General features: G+C 41.5%; 1 protein-coding gene across 8 annotated transcripts in view; it reads left to right on the forward strand.

The window, feature by feature from the left end:
- GIGYF2 (GRB10 interacting GYF protein 2) overlaps positions 1 to 23,786 on the forward strand; it is a 164,448-nt gene that overhangs the window by 137,570 nt on the left and 3,092 nt on the right. For all 8 annotated transcript variants that reach the window (XM_030803960.1, XM_030803966.1, XM_030803961.1 and 5 more), the window contains 7 exons: positions 291 to 527; positions 7,455 to 7,577; positions 11,593 to 11,802; positions 11,911 to 12,116; positions 13,277 to 13,431; positions 15,203 to 15,411; positions 18,131 to 18,278. In XM_030803960.1, the coding sequence (XP_030659820.1) occupies positions 291 to 527; positions 7,455 to 7,577; positions 11,593 to 11,802; positions 11,911 to 12,116; positions 13,277 to 13,431; positions 15,203 to 15,411; positions 18,131 to 18,278 (1,288 nt within the window). The remainder of the gene's footprint in view (positions 1 to 290; positions 528 to 7,454; positions 7,578 to 11,592; positions 11,803 to 11,910; positions 12,117 to 13,276; positions 13,432 to 15,202; positions 15,412 to 18,130; positions 18,279 to 23,786) is intronic.

Genomic DNA, 23,786 nt, shown 5'->3' on the forward strand with positions numbered 1-23,786 from the left:
CTTTCCTGTAGTTGATGGTGAGCTGCTTCGAGATCAGGGCTTTGACTGCACATGTTTAAAGTGACAGTCCTTTAATTAAAATTTCATCCTGTAAGCATACCAGGCCTTTGTGGCTACTATAAATATATTTTAAAAGAAAGGTTACTTCTACCTTGCATTATCATGAACAGAGTTTCTGCTTTCTCTGTCATTTCTATAGCCATTTGAGAGAAGCTTTAAAAAGTGAGTCAGATTTTTTTCCCTCCACAATTAATAAAATTTTTATCTCTTTAATTTTTCCTTCTGGAAAGGAAGAGGAGGCTGCAAAATGGGCCCGGGAAGAAGAAGAAGCCCAGCGTCGATTAGAGGAGAATCGGCTGCGGATGGAAGAGGAGGCAGCCAGACTCCGGCATGAGGAAGAAGAACGGAAGAGGAAGGAACTGGAGGTCCAGCGGCAGAAGGAGTTAATGCGCCAGAGGCAGCAGCAGCAAGAGGCTCTCCGGAGGTTGCAGCAGCAGCAGCAGCAACAACAGCTGGCGCAGATGAAGGTAAAGCCCGAGGCATCAACCTTAGGAGCTCCTTGCTAACATTTTTTAGTTAGGTAGGTGCTGGCTGTACCAGTAGCAGTAAAAGTGTACTTTCTTTCTTTAATATTAAAATATTTTAAATTATTTATTTATTTTTGAGACTAGGTCTCACTCCCATCACCCAGGCTGGAGTGCAGTGGCACGATCTTGGTTCACTGTAACCTCGACTTCCTTGGGCAGCTCATATGATCCTCCCACCTCAGCCTCCCCAGTAGCTGAGACTACAGGCATGCCCCACCACGCCCAGCTAGTTTTTTATATTTTTAGTAGAGATGGTGTTTCACCATGTTGCCCAGTGCTGGGATTACAGGTGTGAGCCACTGTGCCCTGTGCTTTCTTTATCATTGAATATCACTACTTTGGTTTTTTGATCATCAATAAGATATATAATGCACATACTTTGTATTAGGCATTTAAATGAGAGAGGCGTAAACAAGAGGATAGGAAATGAGCAGCAGTGCAGGCAAAACAAGTAAATCTGTTTGGTTTGTAAATTTAATGTGGCTCAGTAAACACTGGAGTGCCTATTCCATACCAGTTCAGCACTGCTGAGACAAAGATAAATGAGACAAGGCAGTTGCTCCCAGAGAGCTCACAAACTTACAAATATAGGCATGTAAACATTCAGATGTGTAAATGGGAACTAGAATATAGGGCTTGAAACAGAGTTGGCCATAGGCATTTATTGAAAGTTACATTAAGAGGTGATATATACAAAGTGTTGTTTTAAAGAGCATTCAAAGCTTTTTTTTTTTTTTTTTTTTTTTTTTTAATAAGGAGAAAGTGAATACTGGGAGCCTAGTAAAGAGGCTGTGTTGGTGCTGGTGTAAATGAATAGGAGAGGCCAGCAGGAGGGAGCTGGCCTGATAGCAGTCAGCAAGAATTAATTACTCTCTGGAGCTGAGGGAGGAAGGTGGAAGCTGGGGTGCCTGCCAGAATAAGTTTCAGTGACTGAGAAGATAGTGGAACTGTTGATGGAATTGGAGTAATTGGGAAGGGAGGAGCAGATTTATGGCAGGTTGTGCATAACTTCATGCTGGGTCTGCAGTGAGCAGTAAGGTTTAGTGTCCCCTATCTTCAAGTAGCTCACAGGTTAGACACATAAACAGGCAAATAGAATATAGTATGGTGAGTATAGTGGGAGAGGTGGCATGGAGTCAGTCATTCTCACAGTTCTGTCACTTGGGAACTTGTGAGATGTGCAGATTCACACCGCAGACCTATTGAATCAGAACCTCTAGGGGTGGAACTGAGAAATCTTGTATTTAAACAAACCCATGCTCTCTAAAATGTGAGAACCACTGTCCATCTGGGAAGTTTGGAGAGGCTTCTTGAAAAAAGGTAACTTCCAAACTGAGTCTGGCTTTCAGCATTTTTACTATGACATGTCTGTTTATGGATCTCCTTGTGTTTAATCTACTCAGAATTCATGGCGCTTCCTGGATGTGTAGATTAATGTTTTTCCATAAACTGGAGAATTTTTTAGCCATTATTTCTTCAATTGTATGTTCTGTTCCTTTCTCTCCTTCAGGCACTTGAGTGATGCTTAGGTTGATACACTTCATGCACTTAATGGTGTCTCATTTCTCTAAGGCTCTCTTCAGTTTTCTTCATGTTATTCTCTGTTCTTTGTGTAATCTGTATTGATCTATCTTTAAGTTTCTTTCTTTTGCCAGTTCAGATATACTTTAGTGTACCTCTAGTGATTTTTTTTAACTAAAAATTTTTTATATATATTTAGGGCATGCAAGTGTAGGTTTCTAAATTGCATATATTGCACAGTGGTGAAGTCCGGGCTTTTCGTGTACTTATCTCCTAAATAGTGAGCATCGTACCCAGTAGGTGATTGTTCAACCCTTACTCACCTCCTATTCTCCCAGCTTTGGGGGTCTCCAGTGTCCATTGTTCCACTTTGTGTGCTTATTTGTTTAGCCCCCACTTATAAGTGAGAACATGCAGTATTTGACTTTCTGTTTCTGGGTTACCTTACTTAGAACAATAGCCTCCAGTTCCATCTGTGTTGCTGTAAAAGACAAGATTTCATTCTTTTTTGTGGCTGAGTAGCATTCCATGCTTTATATAAACACCACATTTTCTTTATCCAATCCCCCGTTGATGGGCAGAGTTTTTAATTTCAGTTATTATACTTTGGTACTCCAGAATTTCCTTTTGGTTTTTTAAAAGATATCATCTATCTCTTTATCAGTATTCTTTATTTGGTGTGACACTGTCATCATACCTTCCTTTACTGCTTTAGTCATAGCTTCCTTAGGTTCCCTGAACAACTTTTATAACATATGTGAAGTCTTTGTGAAATCTGACATCTTGTTCACTCTCACAGACAGTTTTTGTTGCCTGCTTTTTTCCCCAGTATATGGGTTATACTTTCCTGTTTCTTGCATGTCTTGTAATTTTTTATTGGCAGCCGGACTTTTTGATAATGTCTTGTAGCAACTCTGGATATCTCCACCTGCCCCTCCCAGCTTGATTTTCTTACTTGTTTGTTTATTTGTTTTGTGACTGGATGGATTATTTTAGTGGAGTCCAGCTCTCCCCTCCTCCCCCTGACCATGTTGAAGCCTTTGCTCTTGCCCATGTTGGGGGTACAGCACTGGGTGTGCCCAGAGTGACTCTGAGGTGACAGTGGGTGTGGCAGGGCTCTCTTTAATTGTCTTTTCCACACTCAGCTGTTTCACTCCACTTACTGCTAGCTGATTGCTCTGTTGTTCTTAACCCGTTTCCCGTTTGCCCTGAGAATATCCCTGGTGGTGCGTGTGGCTGCAGCGCTGACCCTGAGATAACTCTCAGATTACAGTTCTAATGCTTTTCAGAGAATTATATCCAAACAGCACTGATGCAGTTAGGACAGCTTGTTGGAACAGAAAACAGATGCCAAATGATCTAGGAAAAAAAACCTGCGAGTTAGCCCTGGGTAAACGCTGTAGCTGCACATGCTGCCAGCAAATATTCTCGGGGCAGATGGGAAATGGGTTAAAATTGTCCTGGGCTGGGTGCAGTGGCTCACGCCTATAATCCCAGCACTTTGGGAGGCGGAGGCTGGTGGTTCACTGGAGCTCAGGAATTCAGGACCAGCCTGGGCAACATGGTGAAACCGCATCTCTACCAAAATACACACACACACACACACACACACACACACACACGCACCACGCACACACACGCACCAGCCTGGGCAACATGGTGAAACCCCATCTCCACCAAAATACACACACACACACACACACACACACCAGCCTGGGCAACATGGTGAAACACACACACACACACACACACACACACACACACCACACCACACACACACCAGCCTGGGAAACATGGTGAAACCCCATCTCTACGAAAACACACACACACACACACACACACACACACACACAGACACAGACACAGACACACACACATAATATGTATATATATACAAAAAATTATTCAGGCGTGGTAATGTGTGCCTGTGGTCCCAGCTACTCGGGAGGCTGAGGTGGGAAGATCACTTGACCCCAGGAGACGGAGGTTGTAGTGAGCCAAAATCATACCACTGCACTCCAACCTGGGTGATGGAGTGAGACCCTGTCTCAAAAAAAAAAAAAAAAGTCCCTTGGGGCATACACTGACAGACTGACCCACTTAAATTCAGGTTTCTTTGAAGAAATAGCTCCTGAGGTCTATATATGAAATTTGTTTTGACTCCAAGAGGATTTCTTCTAGTTTTCTTTAACTAGTTTTCTCATATCAGGTAGCAGCCTCCTACAGTTTAGCTGTATCTCCTATGAATCTACCAATCTCCTCCCAGTTGCCTTTTATCCCAACTTCTGCTGTTTCTGAAAACACCATTAGGCTTGAACTCATCCACTATCTGTTGCAAATAAAGTCAGTTCTTTTGGGAAGAAACCTGGAGCTTTCTGTTTTCTACCTGTTTCCTACACTCCTACCCTCAGACAAAAATCTCTCAGTCAGCTCTGGAAGTGGGCACAGTGATCTGCTTTCCTCTAACATTTGCTGAAGGGTGGGCAGAATAGTAGCCTCAGGTCTTCTTGGCTTGCCTCTCCTGGTGGCTTGGCCTGGCCAGCTGCATTGGTGATCACGGCCCTAGTGTTGGTGTTGCTGTGGTTAAGAGTTTCCATCCTGTAAGTGGGGCTGGGCACAAGAAGAGAGCCCCCACATCTGTTGCACTTGTTTGGAACTTAGCATTTGTCACAGGTAACTAGCATCAGGGTGAGACACACTGATGTGCTTTTCCCAGGAAGAAAGCCTGCTGACTGATGGCTGAGGGGAGAAGGGAGCCACGTCTTGACTGTAGCAGTCTAGAGTAGAGTTTCTGTCTCATTAAGCTGGGAGGAGAGAAGGAGAGTAGATCTTGGTTTAAGTATCACCAACTCTTGCTGTTCTTACTGAGTTTTAGCAAATATTCTTGAATAAACTTTTTTTTCATTTGCTGTATGCCCTTAGGAGTATTTCCAGAGACTTTATTTATTTTTTTGAGACAGGGTCTGGCTCTGTCGCCCAGGCTGGAGTGCAGTAGCACGATCTCGGCTCACTGCAACCTCCGCCTCCTGAGTTCAAGCGATCCTCCTGCCTCAGCCTCCCAAGCAGCTGGATTAAAGGTGTGCACCACCACACCCAGCTACTTTTTTTAAATTATTTTTAGTAGAGATGGGGTTTTGCCATGTTGGCCAGGCTGATGTCAAACTCCTGACCTCAAGTGATCCGTCCGCCTCAGCCTCCCAAAGTGCTGGGATTACAGGTGTAAGGCCCTGCTGCCAGCCAGAGAGTTTAAATGATTATTTTTAAAATGATTTTCACCAGTTTTGCCAGGGAGCAGGTCCACGCAGCTCCTCATGCTGTCATTCTGACAGTGAAACAGTTATTTCTTAAAGCAAAACCAGTGTTGAAATGTAAGGTAACAATGTCAGGGCAGAACAAGAAGAGTATAGTTTTAAAAATCAGTGAAGGATATTAGGCATTCGGGGGTCCGTATTTGCTTTTGATTTGTCAAAAGTTTGTTCTGAGAAGTGTGATTGACACACTGCAGTTCTCCTGAGTGGGCATTATAGGGTGATGGTCGGGCTGGTAAGTGTCATGAGGCAATGTTGAAAGAGCTCTGGGATATTATTTCCAATGTACAAAGAAGACTTAAGGAAAATGAAAGCTATCAGCAGACATAAGTCAATATAAGGAAGACTTAAGTTTGGTCTGTAGAGCAGGACTATGAAATATAGAGTATATATTTTGTGTGTATATATACCTAGAGAAAGATCGTGTGTATGTATATGTATTTGTGTGTGTGTGTGTGTGTGTGTGTATATATATATATATATATATATATATATATATGCATATGTATGTGTGTGTATATAGAGAGAAATAGAGAGTCGGGCCAGGGAGGAGAGAGAGAATAAATATATTTTGGCACAGCAATAGGAAGATTCTCAGAGGTGCCCGTGAGGATAGATGGCCATTTCAGGAGGCACTGCCTCTATTCCCAGTGCTGGCTGAGTTCTGCTGAAGCGGGCTTGAAAGATTGTTTCCTGATTACCATGGGGTGACACATCTACTGTGATTTTAGACAACATCAGTGGTTACTGGCTGCATCAGAATGATTAAAATATGCTGATTCTCCTGTCTTCCCTTCTGATCTTCTGATTGATTAGGTATGGTGGAGCCAGGGCCTCTACATTTTATAAGGTCCCTTCAGGTTATGCTGCCAGTTTGAGGTCTGCTGCCTTACTTGATCTTGATAGTGCCTTCAAATGAGTCATTTCCTGTGGAGAAAAAGCTAATTTTTGCTCAGTTTTGCCTCTCAACACCTCCCTCCCCCAGTCTTTGTGAACTTCCCTCTGCACCCCTCCCCCACCCCAGGGCAGGTGCATTTTGAGAGAAATGCCCTATTGTCTGTCATATTGGCCAAAAAATGTTAAGGGTTGATTATGTTCAGTAGTGTTGAAGACATTTATTTGAAGAGTTGTTTGGCAATATCAGTGATGGTTTAAACTGTTCATACCTTTTATCCTATCAATATCCACTGTTACAGATTTCTGCTGTAGGTCCATTCTTTTGGGGACTGTTTGGCATTTTATTTGTTTTGATCTATGTTCATGTATTATTTTTATTAAATACATTGTTTAAGTCTGGTTAGGTTTCTTTTTTATTGTATTCACTTGTTTGATGCCTCAGTATTAAAAGTGTATCTTTTTCTGGCCAGGAAGAGCAAGGGATTCTCTGAGAATAATCACGCTTTGAGAATATTGAAATATTCAGGACCCAGATATTTATACTCTAGTCAATAATCTTAAGGGATGGGAAAAATAAAATTATTGATTAAAAGCAGCTTAATGGTCCTGACTAGAAGCTACAGCCTGGTTAACAGTGGCTCCCTTTCATAAAGGCTGATCAAGAACTATGCCAGCATCTCTCATGAGATGAGAAATCTCATGGTGCTACCCTCAGAAATCATGTCCTTAACGCTTTCACTGGACAGCAGCATATCATGTCCTTTGTCGCTTTCGTCAATTAAAAAATCCTTAAGCCAATTTAGTGATTCTTTTGTTTACTCCTCTTTATGGTTCTATATTGCTGTTTATGTCAGTACCAGATGTAACAAATTTGTTGTCACCAAGTGGTAGATCAAATGTAAGTGTGTATGTGTATTATAAGTTGTTTTAAAATAAACTTAGGTTTGGAGCAGTGACAAAAACTTAAGCAAAAGAAGCTGAGAGGATAGTAAGTAAAAGCAATGAAGAAGGAAATTTGAATTAATGTGGTAAATGGAGTTGAGAGAAATGCATTCGTTTTGGGTATACATAATGCATTATTGCTTCTTTGTTTCCTGTCCATATTTCTTCATGAACTTTCTGGCCTTCTCTTTTTTGTTAGCTTCCTTCTTCTTCAACATGGGGCCAGCAGTCCAATACAACAGCATGTCAGTCCCAGGCCACGCTGTCATTGGCTGAAATCCAAAAACTAGAGGAAGAACGAGAACGGCAGCTTCGAGAAGAGGTAAAATTTTAAAGTAAAAGGGATCTAGTCAAGCGACGTTCCAGAATATCTAGCATGCATTATGGATTAGTGGTTACTGAGGACAATTACTGTCAGAATTGTTGTGTGTCTGAATTGGACGTTCATTATTAAACTTCAGCCCATAATTTGGTTACCCTAGCAAATGTGAAGGATCTCATAGGAATAACATGAAGATTGAGTAACATAACTGTTCAGTTTTCTTAAACATTTTACTGTAATTCTTGAGAAGACTTCATAAATAAAACTACATGGGTTGTTCAAAATTGTGGGTGAGTTGTGTGCAGATAATCTTTTATAAGTCTGATGTCTAGAAAGCAGAATATGTTTTCCTCTAAAGACACTGGGTTCCCTGACTAGTCTAGAAAAATATGACAGAAATAAAGTACCTCTGCTTTTAAGTGTATATCCTGTAGTTCATCATTAGGGTAGGAAGGATACAAAAGAGTATAAAAGGGAAGGTGAATAACACAGCTTTTGACAGGAGAAAATGAATAATTTTCATACTTTGGTTCAGTATGCCATTCGGTGCCTCATTCATTCATTCATTCATTCAACACATGTTTACTGAGTACCTACTCGCTTAAGGTCTGGGGATATAGCTGAGTCTAAAACAGGCCAGATTTTCTGCATTCATGAAGCTGACCCTCTGGTTGAGAAGAGAAAAGTAGAAAATGTAGCGTATGAGAGGTTGATAAGTGTCAGAGAGGTAACAAGGGAAGGTGGGTAGAGAGAGTGTTGGGAGTCAGGGATAGTGATGGTGTGGTGGATTGTCCAAATTTAGGTAGTGTGTTCTGAGAAGGCCTCTGAAAAGGTGACGTAATATAGCAGAGTCTTGAAGATGCTTTATGTGGATATAATGTGAGGTAGAGCAGTCAATTTGTTAGAGAATGTAAGTTGTCATTTTTGGATCTGGGTCATGTGGTTCACTGAAATTAGGAGGGCTTTGGATACACAAGGAGAAGTGGGAATTGTCTATATGTGTTTACCATGTAGTGTGCTTGAAGTCATCTAGTAAGATAAGATGTTTCTTCACACTTGACGATGACCTTATTTCCCACCTTTATTAAAAAAAAAAAAAAAAGGATTGAACTTTCTCTGGAATCATCTTTCTCTAAAAGGTTATCAACAAATAGATGCAGAACAGAGTATATCTCTCCCTTCAAGGCTAGAAATTATTCCACTAATTTTGGTCCCCACTGAATGAAAAGATAATAATAGTGGTAATGACAAAGAATCACAGGTCTTCTCCTGTCTACCAGAAGTTAATAATTATTTCATTTGTATTTTATTTTTCTTTTTTTCTTTTAGAGACTGAGTCTCGCTCTGTCACCCAGGCAGGAGTGCAGTGGTGCGATCTCGGCCCACTGCAGCCTCCACCTCCTGAGTTCAAGTGATTCTCCTGCCTCTGCCTCCCAAGTAGCTGGGATTACAGGCACTTGCCACCACCACCAGCTAATTTTTTTTATTTTTTTATTTTTTTTATTTTTAGTATTTTTGGTAAAGACGGAGTTTCACCACGTTGGCCAGGCTAGTTTCAAACTCCTGACCTCAAGTGATCCACCTGCCTCAGGCTCCCAAAGTGCTGGGATAACAGGAATGAGCCACCGTGCCCAGCCTTCATTTGTATTTTTATTTAATTTTTTTGGAACTTTTAAGTCTTCCTATACCCTTCATAAGGGTGCCTCTTAATACACATTTCACATATTTCTTACATAGGAAAACCCAAGATGATTTTATTTCATTATCATCCCTGGAGGCATCCTTTCTGGGGGCCTCTAACCTGTTCCAATCGGGACACTCTCAGCTTGCTTTATAGCTGCTGTTTTGTTTTTCTTGAGTTCCTGTTATTTACATGTTTCTCCCAGGACTGATTTTGATTTTCTCATGTTTTTTTCTCCCATTTTCCATCTCTGTGCTTTTATCTTTTTTGATAAGATCTCGCTGTGTCTCCTGGGCTGGAATGTAGCTAGGACTACAGGTGTGTGCCACCATGCCTGGCTAATTTAAAAAAAATTTTTTTTTTTTTTTTTTTTTTTGAGACGGGTGTCACTATATTAGCTGGGCTGTCCTCAAACTCCTGAGCTCAAGCGATCTTCCCACCTTGGCCTCCCAAAGTGTTGGGATTATAGGCATGGGCCACTGCGCCCTGCCCTTTTTATCTTTTCTGTGGGGCATTTTCTCAGTTTTACCTCCAGTCCTTCTATTGGGCTTCTCCTGTTAGAGACAGGGTCTTGCTCTGTCACCCAGGCTGGAGTGCAGTGGTGTGATCGTAACTCACTGTAACCTTGAACTCCTGAGCTCAAGTGATTCTCCTGCCTAGGCTTCCCAAAATGTTGGGTATTACAGGCATGAGCTACCACACCTGGCCCTGTTGAGCTTTTAATATATGCTATATCAAAGGTCTGTGAGTCCTTATTTTGTTCTTTAAGTATTTTTTATAGCCTTTTATTCTTGTTTCATTAAATGCACCATCTTACCTCTCTAAGGATATTACTTACTGATAGCTTCTTAAAAAGCCAACTCCTATTTTCCCGTTCTCTTATTTCTGTTTCTGCTGAATTATTTTTGTTTTGGTCTTTGGCTTTTATGTTAGAAGTTTATGTCAAATGTTTGATAATTCTGGGCTGTTTGTTCCTATTTACAAACAAGGCACTCAAAAGCTGATTGGTGGTTCTGGTATGTACAGCCCCTTGATGGGCTTTCCTATAATAGTTTCTGGCTGGGTGGTTCTGTTGGGGACCTCCACCCCCACCCCTGCCCCAATTTGTTGGTACCTACCTATAGGTGTGTTCTCTTGTCAAGCTGGTTGGCTTCCCCATAGGATAATGTGCCAGTCTGGTTTGGCTTCTTCAGACAGGGAATGTTGAGTTTTCTGCTGTGGTGTGGGAGAGTGAATTGCCTAACTGCATAGAGTGCGGAAGGCAATCTGGAGTCTTACTGCTTCTTTTTACAGCCTTTCAGCCAGTCTTCCTCTGTTTGAGAGACTCAGCACCTCCGGTTCCTGAGCCTTCTTTGTGAATCTGCCTGTTTCTGAGCTCCTTTACTTAGATTTCAATTTATTAGGTCTGTTACATTGGTTCTCATTATTTATCTGCTTTTTAGATTTTAAAAAATCTATTGTTTTCTTTGTCCTCATGTGTTTATGCTCTGTGTGTGTATGTATGTATGTGTATGTGTATGTATGTGTGTGTGTGTGTGTGTGTGTGTGTATCTATCTACCTATCTATATATATATATATAAAATCTGTCATTTTGGTGAGGGCGTTAGGAAGTAAACGTGTTTTATTTCTGTGCTTAACCAAAGGCCTACTTAATTTTTAAGCAGTAATTCTGGCCAGGCATAGTGGCTCACTGCTATAATCCCAGCACTTTGGGAGGCTGAGGCGGGTGGATTACAAGGTCAGGAGTTCGAGACCAGCCTGACCAATGTGGTGAAACCCCGTCTCTACTAAAAATATAAAAATTAGCCAGGTGTGGTGTGGTGGCGGGTGCCTGTAATCCCAGCTACTCAGGAGGCCGAGGCAGGAGAATTAAGTAATTCTGAGGCCGGGCACTGTGGCTCACGCCTGTAATCCCAGCACTTTGGGAAGCCGAGGTGGGTGGATCACTTGAAGCCAGGAGTTCGAGACCAGCCCAGCCAATATGGTGAAATCCCATCTCTACTAAAAATACAAAAAATTAACTGGGCATCGTGGCTTGAACCTGGGAGGCAGAAGTTCCAGTGAGCTGAGAGTCTGCCACTGTACTCCAGCCTGGGCGAAAGAGACACAGTCTCAACAAGAACAAAAAAAGAAGTAATTTTGCATTTGATGTTTTTATTCTCCTTTTTAATACTGTTAGCGATTTACATTTTTATTTGCAACAGCAGAATTTAATCCCATCAAGTTAATTTTATGTAGCTACTATGTATTTACATTCCATTTAGTATACTGGATATTTATAACTATTATCTAAAAACAGGAATCCTCAGCTAGCTTCTATTTTTATGCAACAGCAAAGGCGCCAGCAGAGGGAGTTGATGAAAGCTCTTCAGCAGCAGCAGCAGCAGCAACAGCAGAAACTCTCAGGTTGGGGGAATGTCAGCAAACCTTCAGGTACCACGAAATCTCTTCTGGAGATTCAGCAGGAAGAGGCCAGGCAAATGCAAAAGCAGCAGCAGCAGCAGCAGCAACACCAGCAACCAAACAGAGCTCGTAACAATACGGTGTGTGCATTTTCCTAAGCTGTCGTTGTATGGACTGGTATTATCTTTTCTGACTGTCTTCTTTTTAACATGATTCATGATAATCATTTTTCTCTTTTTCTTTAATAGCATTCCAACCTGCACACCAGCATTGGGAATTCTGTTTGGGGCTCTATAAATACTGGTCCTCCTAACCAGTGGGCATCTGACCTAGTCAGTAGTATTTGGAGTAATGCTGACACTAAAAACTCCAACATGGGATTCTGGGATGATGCAGTGAAAGAGGTGGGACCTAGGAATTCAACAAATAAAAATAAAAACAACGCCAGTCTCAGGTAGGGCTCAAAATGACCCCACCTATGCACCTTGGTTGGTTGGGAGGTGGGGATGGAGGAAGTGGGATGTTGGGTGGGCAGGAAAAGGTAGTTATTTAGTTTTTACTTACCGTTTTCATCTGTGTTCAAGCACATGCAGTTATAATTATGGTGATTGCTTTCTTCCCCATAGAAACACATTTGTATTATTTCTTGGGGCTCCTGCTGAGCACTTACTCTATCGCCTAGCACATGGTAACCACTTAATAAATATTAGGAATAGTATAATGTTTTTGTTGTGTTGTTGAACATTTCTCCAAGGTATTCTCTAGATACCTTAGCATTTTTCCTATGTTTGTATTTTTAAGTAATTTATACTATTAATATGAGTGTTATCAAATACCTCTGTAATGACCTTAAACCTATTTATTTTTATAAGTTAGTTACATTTTCATCTTCATCTTTCTTTCTTCAGTATACAGTGTTGTTGAACGAGCATGGGTTTTAGTGTTAAATACATGAACTCAAATCCCAGCACTACCACTTATTAGCTGTGTGACCTTGGGCAAGAGGGAACCTCTTTGGGCCTCAGTTCCCTCATCGGTAAAATGAAGATAATAATAACAACTTTATGCATGTAATTGTAAAGATTAAATGAATACACGATAAGTAGTAAGTGCCTGGCACATAGTAACTACTTAATAAATGGTAGTGTTGTCAGATTGTTTCTTCTTGATTTAGGGCCTAACATATTATGAATAGGACAATAAATTTCTGTTAGTTTATTGAGCATCTTTGCCAGGCACTGTGCTGTAGGCCTTTTCATAGAACATCTTTATTACTTATGATAACCCAAAAAAGTGTTAGTACCATTTTACGGATGAGGAGACTGAGGCTTAGTAAAATTAAACAACTTACCTAAGGACACATAGGAAGAATTTCATCATTTTTTCTAAATAGAAACCCTGTATCCACAAATTAGGATATATTAACTGAGGCTAGATTTTAAGGGTATATCCAATCCAAATATTTGAATTTTTTTCTTTTTTGGAGCCAAGCATTGGATTACTTACTGGTCATCCATCCAGTATTGCCAAGACATTATCTATTTATGGTGTTGTACTATAATCATATAGTAACAGTTTCTGGGAATATAATATCACCCTATTGTTTTGCTTTAGTAAATCTGTAGGTGTGTCTAACCGGCAGAATAAGAAAGTAGAAGAAGAAGAAAAGTTGCTGAAGCTCTTTCAGGGAGTAAATAAAGCCCAGGATGGATTTACGCAGTGGTGTGAACAGATGCTTCATGCCCTTAATACGGCAGATAACTTGGATGGTAAGAATTGGGGAGGGAAACCCGGCATGTGGAATGACAGAGCAGGACCCACAGAGAGGCTGGCAAATTTGAACAGTGGGCCAAAAGTCAAAAGATGAAATCTAAGGAGGTCAACTCCTGCATCTGCCATAGGAACTTGACTCTTTAATAGTATTACTTGTGAGAAAAGTCCAGTAATACTAAACTCAAATAGATTATTGGTGGTTGTCAAAAAGTAAATGCCATCTTAGACTGCCTTAATGATACACAGGACAGAGGAGGTCTTAGTTCCATACTGTTCATTTTATGGGGAACATTGCCAGCTATGTCAAGTTAAAAACAGTAACTCTCATGCTGGGGACAAAGGTCAACCTGGACAAGTGATGGCTGAGGTGATGTGACATCATTCCCTTTCTACCTTTGGGGGAGGGAATGGGAATTGTAATAAAGCAAGTACACTTATTTTGTGTGAGATAAAACTAGGACGAATGTGCAGAAGTGAAAAGGCTTTGGCACAGTTTAGAGAAAAACTTCTCATGGTTAGCTGTTTACAAACAGAACTGTCTCCCATTCCTGAATGTTTGAAGAGAGACTGGACAACATGCCAGGATTCTCCTAACCAGTAGGCTGAATTGATTTAGTCTACCTCTGATACCCTGTCTAAAGCCAAGAAACTGAAAAATAGCAGTAAAGGAATTGGCCGGGCGCGGTGGCTCACGCCTATAATCCCAGCACTTTGGGAGGCCGAGGCAGGTGGATCACGAGGTCAGGAGATCGAGACCATCCTGGCTAATATGGTGAAACCCCGTCTCTACTAAAAATACAAAAAATTAGCCCGGCGTGGTGGTGGGCGCCTGTAGTCCCAGCTACTTGGGAGGCTGAGGCAGGAGAATGGCGTGAACCGGGGAGGTGGAGCTTGCAGTGAGCCGAGATCGCGCCACTGCACTCCAGCCTGGGTGATAGAGCGAGACTCCATCTCAAAAAAAAAAAAAAAAAAAAAAAAGAATTAAAGGGTTCCTTTGCAGCAGTATAACAATATCTAATGGTTTAAAAGTCTACAGAGAAAACAATTTTAAATAACAGTAATGGCTGCCATGCATTAAGCACCTACCATGTGCTAGGCACTCTCTTGGAGTTAACATGTAGTATCCCAGTTATTTGATTAGCAGTGATTTTTAAAGATACCTTTACAAGATAGGTGATATTATCCCCATTTTATAAATTAGGAAACAGAGGCTCAGAATGGTTAAATCACTCATCAAGGTCACACAGCCAGCAAATTTCAGAGTCAGGTTTTAAACCCATGTTTGTCTAACTCTGATACTCATGCTTTTCTCCTATACCACACACTGCTTACATTCTCCATTTGATTTCTCTCTAAAAAATCTCAGTGGATTGGAAGTTCCAGGAGGATATAGCTGTTTTCTTTAGTATATGTTGTAGTGCCTGGCACATATCATAGGAGTTAATAAATATTGATTGATTTTGGGGATTCTTAAGGAAAGAATGAATCCCCAAATTACTTCAGCCTTAGTGAAGTAACTGTTTCAGTCAGTATAACATTCAGTGAAATTAAACATGTGATATGGGTGTTGTGATTATAATGTTTTTTTTTTTTCATTTCTATAGGGTAGATTAAAGAATATTTAAACACAATTGCTGCATACTTACCAAGTTTCTGTCATTAATGTTTGATTAGGTATAAAGATACATTAAAAATGGAGACTGATTTTTGTATGTTTTCTTTCATTATTTCATTGTTACCCTTATCTTCTCCCCTCCCATTTTGCAGTTCCCACATTTGTTTCTTTCCTGAAAGAAGTAGAATCTCCTTATGAGGTCCATGATTATATCAGGGCCTATTTAGGAGATACTTCTGAGGCCAAGGAGTTTGCCAAGCAGTTCCTTGAGCGCCGTGCCAAACAGAAAGCCAACCAGCAGCGTCAGCAGCAGCAACAGCAGCAGCCGCCACAGCAGCCACAACAGCAGCCGCAACAGCAGGTATAAAGTAGTGTAGTGTATGCAGTACCTCTGAGGATTAATACCTTTAGATGTTGAGTAACCCAAGAAATGAAAATTAATACAAAGGTACCATTTTTGTATATCCAATAACCACGCTTTAAAAAATGTGTAGACTTCATATTTTCAAATTACTTGTCCAGATACCTTTGTGTATCTCCCAAATAGCAAGTACAACCATTCATTTTACACTAGGTTTACCGGTTCCATTTTTCTTGGTTTGTATTTGTGTCATAGTTAGATTGTACATTTCAACATGTCAAACCCATGGATCTGGTTTTGAAAAGTTAAAACTTAAAATGTTGAATTCTCCAGTGTTCAGGATGTGCTGTATTCAGTACTGACAACACTGCAGCATGCCAGATATTTCATGTTGTTGTTGGGGATGTAAAAAATACAGCAGTGATTCTCATTATTCACAGTAGTTATATTCTGTAAAGTCCCCATAAACACTGAATTTGAGCAAATACTGAACCATTGCTCCTAGGAGATATATAGGGTTAGGTTCCCATAAACCTCTAGTCACCATATTTTTCTCACCAGATCAGTACATAACCTTGTTTTATGTGTGTGTCTTTTTAAAGACACCTCATTTAATATATGTTGATTCATTAACATTGAACTCACAACCAGTAGCACTACTATTCATTCCCAAATGAAGCTTATCCAGCACACATATTTTCTTCCTAAGGCACCTCACAGCCTTCCTGTGCTTAGGAACACCAACCAGTTCTTCAGCACTATAGTTGAGGGCCATTTTACACAGTGAAATCCGGTGGCTCATGTCTGTAATCCCAGCACTTTGGGAGGCCGAGGCAGGTGGATCACGAGGTCAGGAGTTCAAGACCAGCTTGGCCAACATGGTGAAATACCATCTCTACGAAAAATACAAAAATTAGCCAGGCATGGTGGTGTGCTCCTATAGTCCCAGCTACTCGAGAGGCTGAGGCAGGAGAATTGCTTGAACCTGGGGGGCAGAGGTTGCAGTGAGCCAAGATCACACCACTGCACTCCAGCCTGGGTGACAGAGTGAGACTGCCTCAAAAAAAAAAAAAAAAAAAAAAAAAAAAAAAAATGAAATCATTAACAAAAAGCACAAAAATTTGGAAAACATGGCACTAAATAGACCACAAAAAGGGCACTTGTTGTCAGTATTGAGAACGGTAACAAGAAGGCATTGTTTCCTTGTTCTACCTTGACTGGGAATATATGCCTTTAGCATCTCATGTTTTTTGCTCTGAGTATGTGTATTTCTAGATGACCATAAAAGCACTACAAGTACTCATTTTGGGGTTACAAATACATTTTAACAAGTAGGTGAATTCACAAATATGGAATCTGTGAGAATCAATTGTACAAGTTTTCTAAAAGACAAGATGGCAAGGCTCATGGAAGGGCTTAAAGATATTCATATCTTTTACTCCTGTAATTGTTATTGTAGAGATAATCAGTATTCATGGTGGGTCACTTGCGATGAGAATGTGGAAGATACCGAGAAATACAAGGCATTTAACATCCAACTGGGTAATGGGCTAACAGGCATAAATTGAAGGAAAAGTGAAAGATGTAAACACTGAAACACTAGGAAAAACAAATTTTTTTTTTTTAGAGGAAGTGTCACTCTGTTGCCCAAGCTGGAGTGCAGTAGCGCGATCTCAGCTCACTGCAACCTCCAACTCCCGGGTTCAAGCAATTCTCCTTCCTCAGCCTCCCGAGTAGCTGGGACTACAGGCACGCACCACCATGCCCGGCTAATTTTTTCTAGTTTTAGTAGAGACAGGGTTTAACTATGTTGGCCAGGCTGCTCTTGAACTCCGGACATCATGATCCGCCCGCCTCAGCCTCCCAAAGTGCTGGGATTACAGGCATGAGCTACCACACCCGGCCCTAGGAAAAATATTTTAAGGAGAAGCTATCATATAGCAATATAGAAGGCTCTTTGCATTTGTGAAATGGCTCCTCTGTGGGCTAAAACAGGAAGATGGAAGCCCAGTAAGCACGTGCACCCATGGGCGCACGCATACACACATGCTCACACCAGGCTTGTCCTTCCACAGAGCTTTTTCCACTTCTCCCCCACTACTACCACCTGTGCCTTCAACTGGCTCATTGGCTAATAAGAGCCACAGGTAGGCGTGAAGGGCTAGTAGGCAATTTCATAGTGTAACTAGTTGGTAGAAAGTATACAGACAGTATTTTTGGGCCAGATCCTTTCTGGGATTGCTGATAGGAATAAGGTACACAACTTTAACTTTGTTTGGTAATATGCCACCCCTGTCCTCTCTGTCCCGGGGCCCAGGGAACAAAGAGACTTTCTGCTCTTGGTTAGGTGAGAGGTGTATATTGCTAGGGTGCAGCGGTCTGCTCATGATTATTTGCAGTATTCATTTCCTAGCGTTTGGTACAGGCTCTGTATGTACCAGAGAAGTTCTGCCGTCACAGCAGGGTGGAAACCCAGAGTTAACCAAGGCAGGCTTTGTGGAGGCACTGAGCCCTGAGTGGGATGTCTTGGTCTAAATAGAGGAAAATGGTGGCTCAGTGGCCTGCTCTTGATTTTATTATTAGAACATGTGATGAAAAGCTTTTTGTTTTTCTGCTTTTAAGCTCATACTTCATAAGGTGAGGACAAACCAAACATTTTCCTAGGGTGAGCCAAGTCTGAATCTGCTGTGTAATCTCAGTCATGCTGCTTATTTCACAGGACTCTGTGTGGGGGATGAACCACAGTACACTCCATTCAGTATTTCAGACCAATCAAAGCAACAACCAACAATCCAATTTTGAGGCTGTGCAGAGTGGCAAGAAGAAGAAAAAGCAGAAGATGGTCCGAGCAGATCCCAGTTTATTAGGTGAGCACAGTCCTAGTCTCAGCTGAGTGTTGGAGGAGTGCAGGTGATACCAGTTATCCTGTGTGAGTTTCCATGGAGCATTGTTTTTCAAGAAGGGAAATATTTCTTTTTATCAATAACTAATGTTTTAACTGGTTCAAAATAAGTAGCCAGTATTTACTGGGCGTCTCAGTGCAGGAGCTGTGCCTCATAATAACAACTTATGTTGTATGGTGCTTTAAAGTATTGTTTGATATTTAATATGAATTTCCCTGGAGGATCTTTAGTAATTTAGTTGGAAAAATGATGCTAATAATGAACGATACTAAAAGTATGTTAAAAACTTAAATGCTTATTTGTATTGAAAGCAGACCATTAATCCAATCAGGTGTTCCAAGAAGAGAACCAGTATATGTTCATAATCACTCTATGTATCATATAATTCTCAGAATTACTTTGCATTATGAGGTGACATCCCAGTTTCACCAATAATGAGTAGACCAAGGCGCAGAGATTCAGAACATTTCCCAGTGTTACATAGCTTTCTGCTATGGGATGCTGGGATTTCAAGGCAGGCCTGTTTTCTTTCCACCGTTCTGTGTTACCCACGGCTATTTTTGTCTAGCGTTATGGACCATGCAAGGCAGGCTGGGCACAGTGGCTCACTTTGGGAAGCTGAGGTGGGTGGGTCACTTGAGGCCAGGAGTTTGAGACCAGCTGGGGTAACGTAGTGAGATCATATCTCTACAAAAAATTTTAAAAACAGGCATGGTGGTGCCCACCTATAGTCCCAGCTACTTGGGAGAATGAGGCAGGGGGATTCCTTGACCAGGAGTTAAAGGCTGCAGTGAGCTGTGATCATGCCACTGCACTCTAGCTTCTCAGAAAAGGTGACATCTGAATTTGGGCTTCGAAAGAATGGCAGAAAGGATGGGGAATATCGTTTCAGGAATAAACAGTGTAGGCTGCCCATGTTTTTTGCAACAGTGATGAAACTAACAGTTTTTTTTCTTTTTCTTTGAGATGGAGTCTCACTCTTGCTCAGGCTGGAGTGCAGTGGCGTGATCTCAGCTCACTACAACCTCCGCCTCCCGGGTTCAAGCGATTCTCCTGCCTCAGCCTCCTGAGTAGCTGAGACTACAGGCACATGCCGCCACACCTGGCTAATTTTTGTATTTTTAGTAGAAAGGAGTTTTTGCCATGTTGGCCAGGCTGGTCTTGAACTCCTGACTTCAGGTGATCTGCCCACCTTGGCCTCCCAAAGTGCTGGGATTACAGGCGTGAACTGCCACACCCGGCCCTAAAATTATCTTCTATTTGTGAATGTAAAATTAGTTGCTATAAAACCATGTTGTCTGCAATAGAATACATTCGCAAAGATGGAAGTTCCGGTTGTCCTGTCAGGAGGGCAGAACAGTGAGGAGGCTGCAGTATAGACTAGGTAAAAGATACCAGTGACTTGGAATAGGGTTTTGGTAGTGGGGATGAAAAGGAGTTAGATGGATTTCAGAAATGTAGGGGATAGAATTAACTGGACAAGAAGAGTGGAAAGGTCTCAGGCTTGGGGACCAGGATGGATGGATGGTGCTGCCATTTGCTGTGAAATGATAAGCAGTGGAACATGAAACAGGCTGTGGGGAATTGAGTGTTGACTGGGTTGAGTTTGAAATGCCTGTGGGACATCATGAAGAGCCTGAGACCCCGCACAGTGAGAGGCAGGTGGTAACCTTACTGTGCCCTTGGTAGGATTCTCCCTTTCCCTCAGAGCCTTCCAGCCCTGGTGAAAACAACATGACAGTAAAACCTAACTTTTAGGACTGTCCTTTAGAATTGGTGCCTGAAGCCAGACGTGGTGACTCACGCCTGTAATCCCAGATCTTTGGGAGGCTGAGGTGGTTGGATTGCTTGAGGTCAGGAGTTGGAGACCAGCCTGGCCAACATGGTGAAACCCTGTCTCTAGTAAAAATACAAAATTAGCTGGGCATAGTGGTGTGCTCCTATAATCCCAGCTACTCGGGAGGCTGAGGCAGGAGAATCGCTTGAGCCTGGGAGGCGGAGGTTGCAGTGAGCTGAGATCACGCCACTGCACTCCAGCCTGTGCGACAGAGTGAGACTCCGTCTAAAAAAAAAATAATAATAATTTTAAAATAATAATATTTAAAATATTATTTAAAAATAATAATAACAAAGAATTGGTGCCTGAAAGCTGGGTTTGGGAACTTGTAGATCTGGTGCAATTCTGTTTTCCTCTGCTTGTCTCAAAAGTTGATGTTAAGGATGGATGGAGCAGCCTGAAATTTTTTCCAATTTGGATGGAAATAGGTGAATAGATTTTAAAACATTCCTTAAATTCTAACTGTGGGTTCTAGCTAAGAAGCTTTGGGACTTGAGGATAGGCTGTTAGGGAAAAGGTTGCTCTGAAAATGAGGTCAGACCCTTTGGACTTAAATATTCCCATGGATCTCATCTTCTATTTATAGATCTAAGAAAGGAAGGGACTTTAAAAACCTCACTGTAAGGGTGTGGGAGATAGGTCATCCTAGGAGTAGAGTTTAAGGAATCCATATACCTTGAAGGGGAAGAAAAACAAACGTTGAACAAAGTATTGAGGGCACTCACTGAGGTTATGAAAATTACTGCTCACCTAAACCTCACTCTGGAAATTCCTCTCATAATTGCTCATTTTTGTCCTATACTTACTCATTTCATTTTCATTTATTACTTTTTAATTTACGTATTTCATATAATTTGCATACTGAGAAAAAATTAATAACTGTCCATTAGCTACACATTCCCCATGCATAAAATGGGAAAATGAGAAGTCTTCATTGAAAAAGCAGTCACTGATGGAAAGAGAATTTTGCTTCTAAAACAAACCAGCAGAGGGGGCCACAGCCTCATTTTAATTGTCAATATTCTCCAATATCTCCTATCTCCAATAGGATTCCTCTTTTTTTTCCCTTTTTTTTTTTTTTTTTTTTTTTTTGAGACGGGAGTCTTGCTCTGCCACCAGGCTGGAGTGCAGTGGCGCAATCTTGGCTCACAGCAAACTCCACCTCCCAGGTTCAAGTGATTTCCCCTGCCTCAGCCTCCCGAGTAGCTGGGACTACAGGTGCATGCCACCATGCCAGCTAATTTTTGTATTTTAGTTGAGACGGGGTTTCACCATGTTGGCCAGGATGGTCTTGATCTCCTGACCTCGTGATCTGCCCGCCTTGGCCTGCCAAAGTGCTGGGATTATAAGGGTGAGCCACCGTACCCAGCTGGCTTCCTCATTTTTTAGAGCTCTTCAAGTGGTCATTGTGAATCAGCAACCTGCACTCAGATGTGATAAACACACAATACAGTTTCCCCCCAGACTTTCTTTGTAAGAACAACCTCACAAATCTTAAAGAACTCATGTGAGTGAGACTATGTTCTGAACTTCATAGAATGCCATCTTTAGAGCCAGGCATAGTGGATTGAATCCGTGTTTGTGTTGCCTTGGGTTTCATGGTACCCAGAACTTTCCCTTACATCAAATGGCTGAATTTGATAAAGAATGGTATTCAGCCAAAGGATGAATGCATACCTTGCTGGTTTTTTAAATGGCAGTTAAATGAGAATATGTCTGTTTGCTAAAAGCCTAGACTGATAATTAACATATTAATCAACTTTTTTTGGCCACAGACTTTTCCCTTCCAGTCTTTGCATGAGTAAAATTAATTTAGCTTTTGAATTACACTTCCACTTCTTTTGCATGTAGTGCGTTATTGCCTTTTATCACATTTTATCTGTTCTTAAGATACACATGAAGTCAATGAAAATCTGCCTCAGAATAAAGTAATATTTTATTTCATAGACTGGCCTTTAGGTTCTTGTACTTGCCTAATTAACTGTTAACTTTAAAAACATAAACATTAGGGCCAGGCACGGTGACTCACGCCTGTAATCCCAGCACTTTGGGAGGCCAGCGTGGGCGGATTGCTTGAATCCAGGAGTTGGGGACCAGCCTGGGCTACACGTCAAAACCTTGTCTCTACAAAAATTACAAAAATTACTTGGGTATGGTGGCACACGCTTGTAGTCCCAGTTACTGGGGAGGCTGAGGTGGAAGAATCGCTTCAGCCCGGGAAGTGGAAGTTGCAGTGAGCCAAGATCGCACCACTGCATTGCAGCCTGGGTGACAGAGTGAGACCCTGTCTTTAAAAATACATACATACGGCCGGGCGCGGTGGCTCACGCCTGTAATTCCAGCACTTTGGGAGGCTGAGACAGGCGGATCACGAGGTCAGGAGATCGAGACCATCCTGGCTAACACGGTGAAACCCCGTCTCTACTAAAAATACAAAAAATTATCCGGACGCGGTGGCAGGCGCCTGTAGTCCCAGCTACTCTGGAGGCTGAGGCAGGAGAATGGCGTGAACCTGGGAGGCGGAGCTTGCAGTGAGCCGAGGTCGCGCCACTGCACTCCAGCCTGGGCAACACAGCGAGACTCCGTCTCAAAAAAAAATAAATAAATAAAATACATACATATATATATATATGTAAGAACGCTAAGGCTTTCATTATTTTCATGGGAGAAGAAAGAGACTTGTGGGTTATTGGAATACAGTTGATGGGGTCAAACTCAGGATGGGGTTTGGAATCCTAGCCTCTCCCTATATTTGGTCTTGTAAGCAGTTTATACCACAGCTTTTTTGGTTAATAAATAGGCATGTTTATTTTTTTGAATCATGATATTTTTGAGTCAGTTAATTAAGGTATTTTTATGTAAGGCATTTTTGTTTATTACTGTTACATTTCAAATGTGTATTTATTTGAAAACTTGAACATTAAAAAACAAGAGGCTGCAGAAAACCCAGCTAATATTAACAGAACTGCTTTTAGAATAAGGACATTGCCTGTTTACTTTTTGGTATTCAAACAGCTAAAACAGTTTGGGATTTTATTCAAGGTAGAGGAACTGGAACATTTTTGGGGAGTCACTCAGTTTAAAGAGGCATTGTTCATCATAATTTTTATCAACTTCCAATTATAGAAGTTTTGGAAAAATTACATGTGACCATTGGGCATTCGGCATTAGGTTTTCTTTTTTTCTTTTTCTTTTTTTTTTTTTGAGACAAGGTCTCACACTGTTGCCCAGGCTGGAGTGCAGTGATGTGATCTCAGCTCACTAAAATCTCCGCCTCCTGGGTTCAAGCGATTCTCGTGCCTCAGCTTCCCAAGTAGCTGGGATTACAGGTGTGCAGCGTCACGTCCAGCTAATTTTTTGTATTTTGAGTAGCAACAGGTTTTTGCCATGTTGGCCAGTCTGGTCTCTAACTCCTGGCCTCAAGTAATACACCCAACTCGGCCTCCACTGCGCCCAGCCAGCATTAGGTTTTCAACTGTCAGTTGTGTTTGTGAGTACTGCTTATTGCCTTCAATGGGTATGCTAGTGCTGCTTTTTCTAAACCAAATTCCCTTTTTGGTTAATCAAATATTGCTAATTGAAATCCTTTCCTTTGCAGATATATTTACAGTAGATCGAGTTAGAGTACTTTAATC

This window comes from Nomascus leucogenys, chromosome 22a (assembly GCF_006542625.1).
Source record: "Nomascus leucogenys isolate Asia chromosome 22a, Asia_NLE_v1, whole genome shotgun sequence".
Taxonomy (NCBI): Eukaryota; Metazoa; Chordata; class Mammalia; order Primates; family Hylobatidae; genus Nomascus; species Nomascus leucogenys.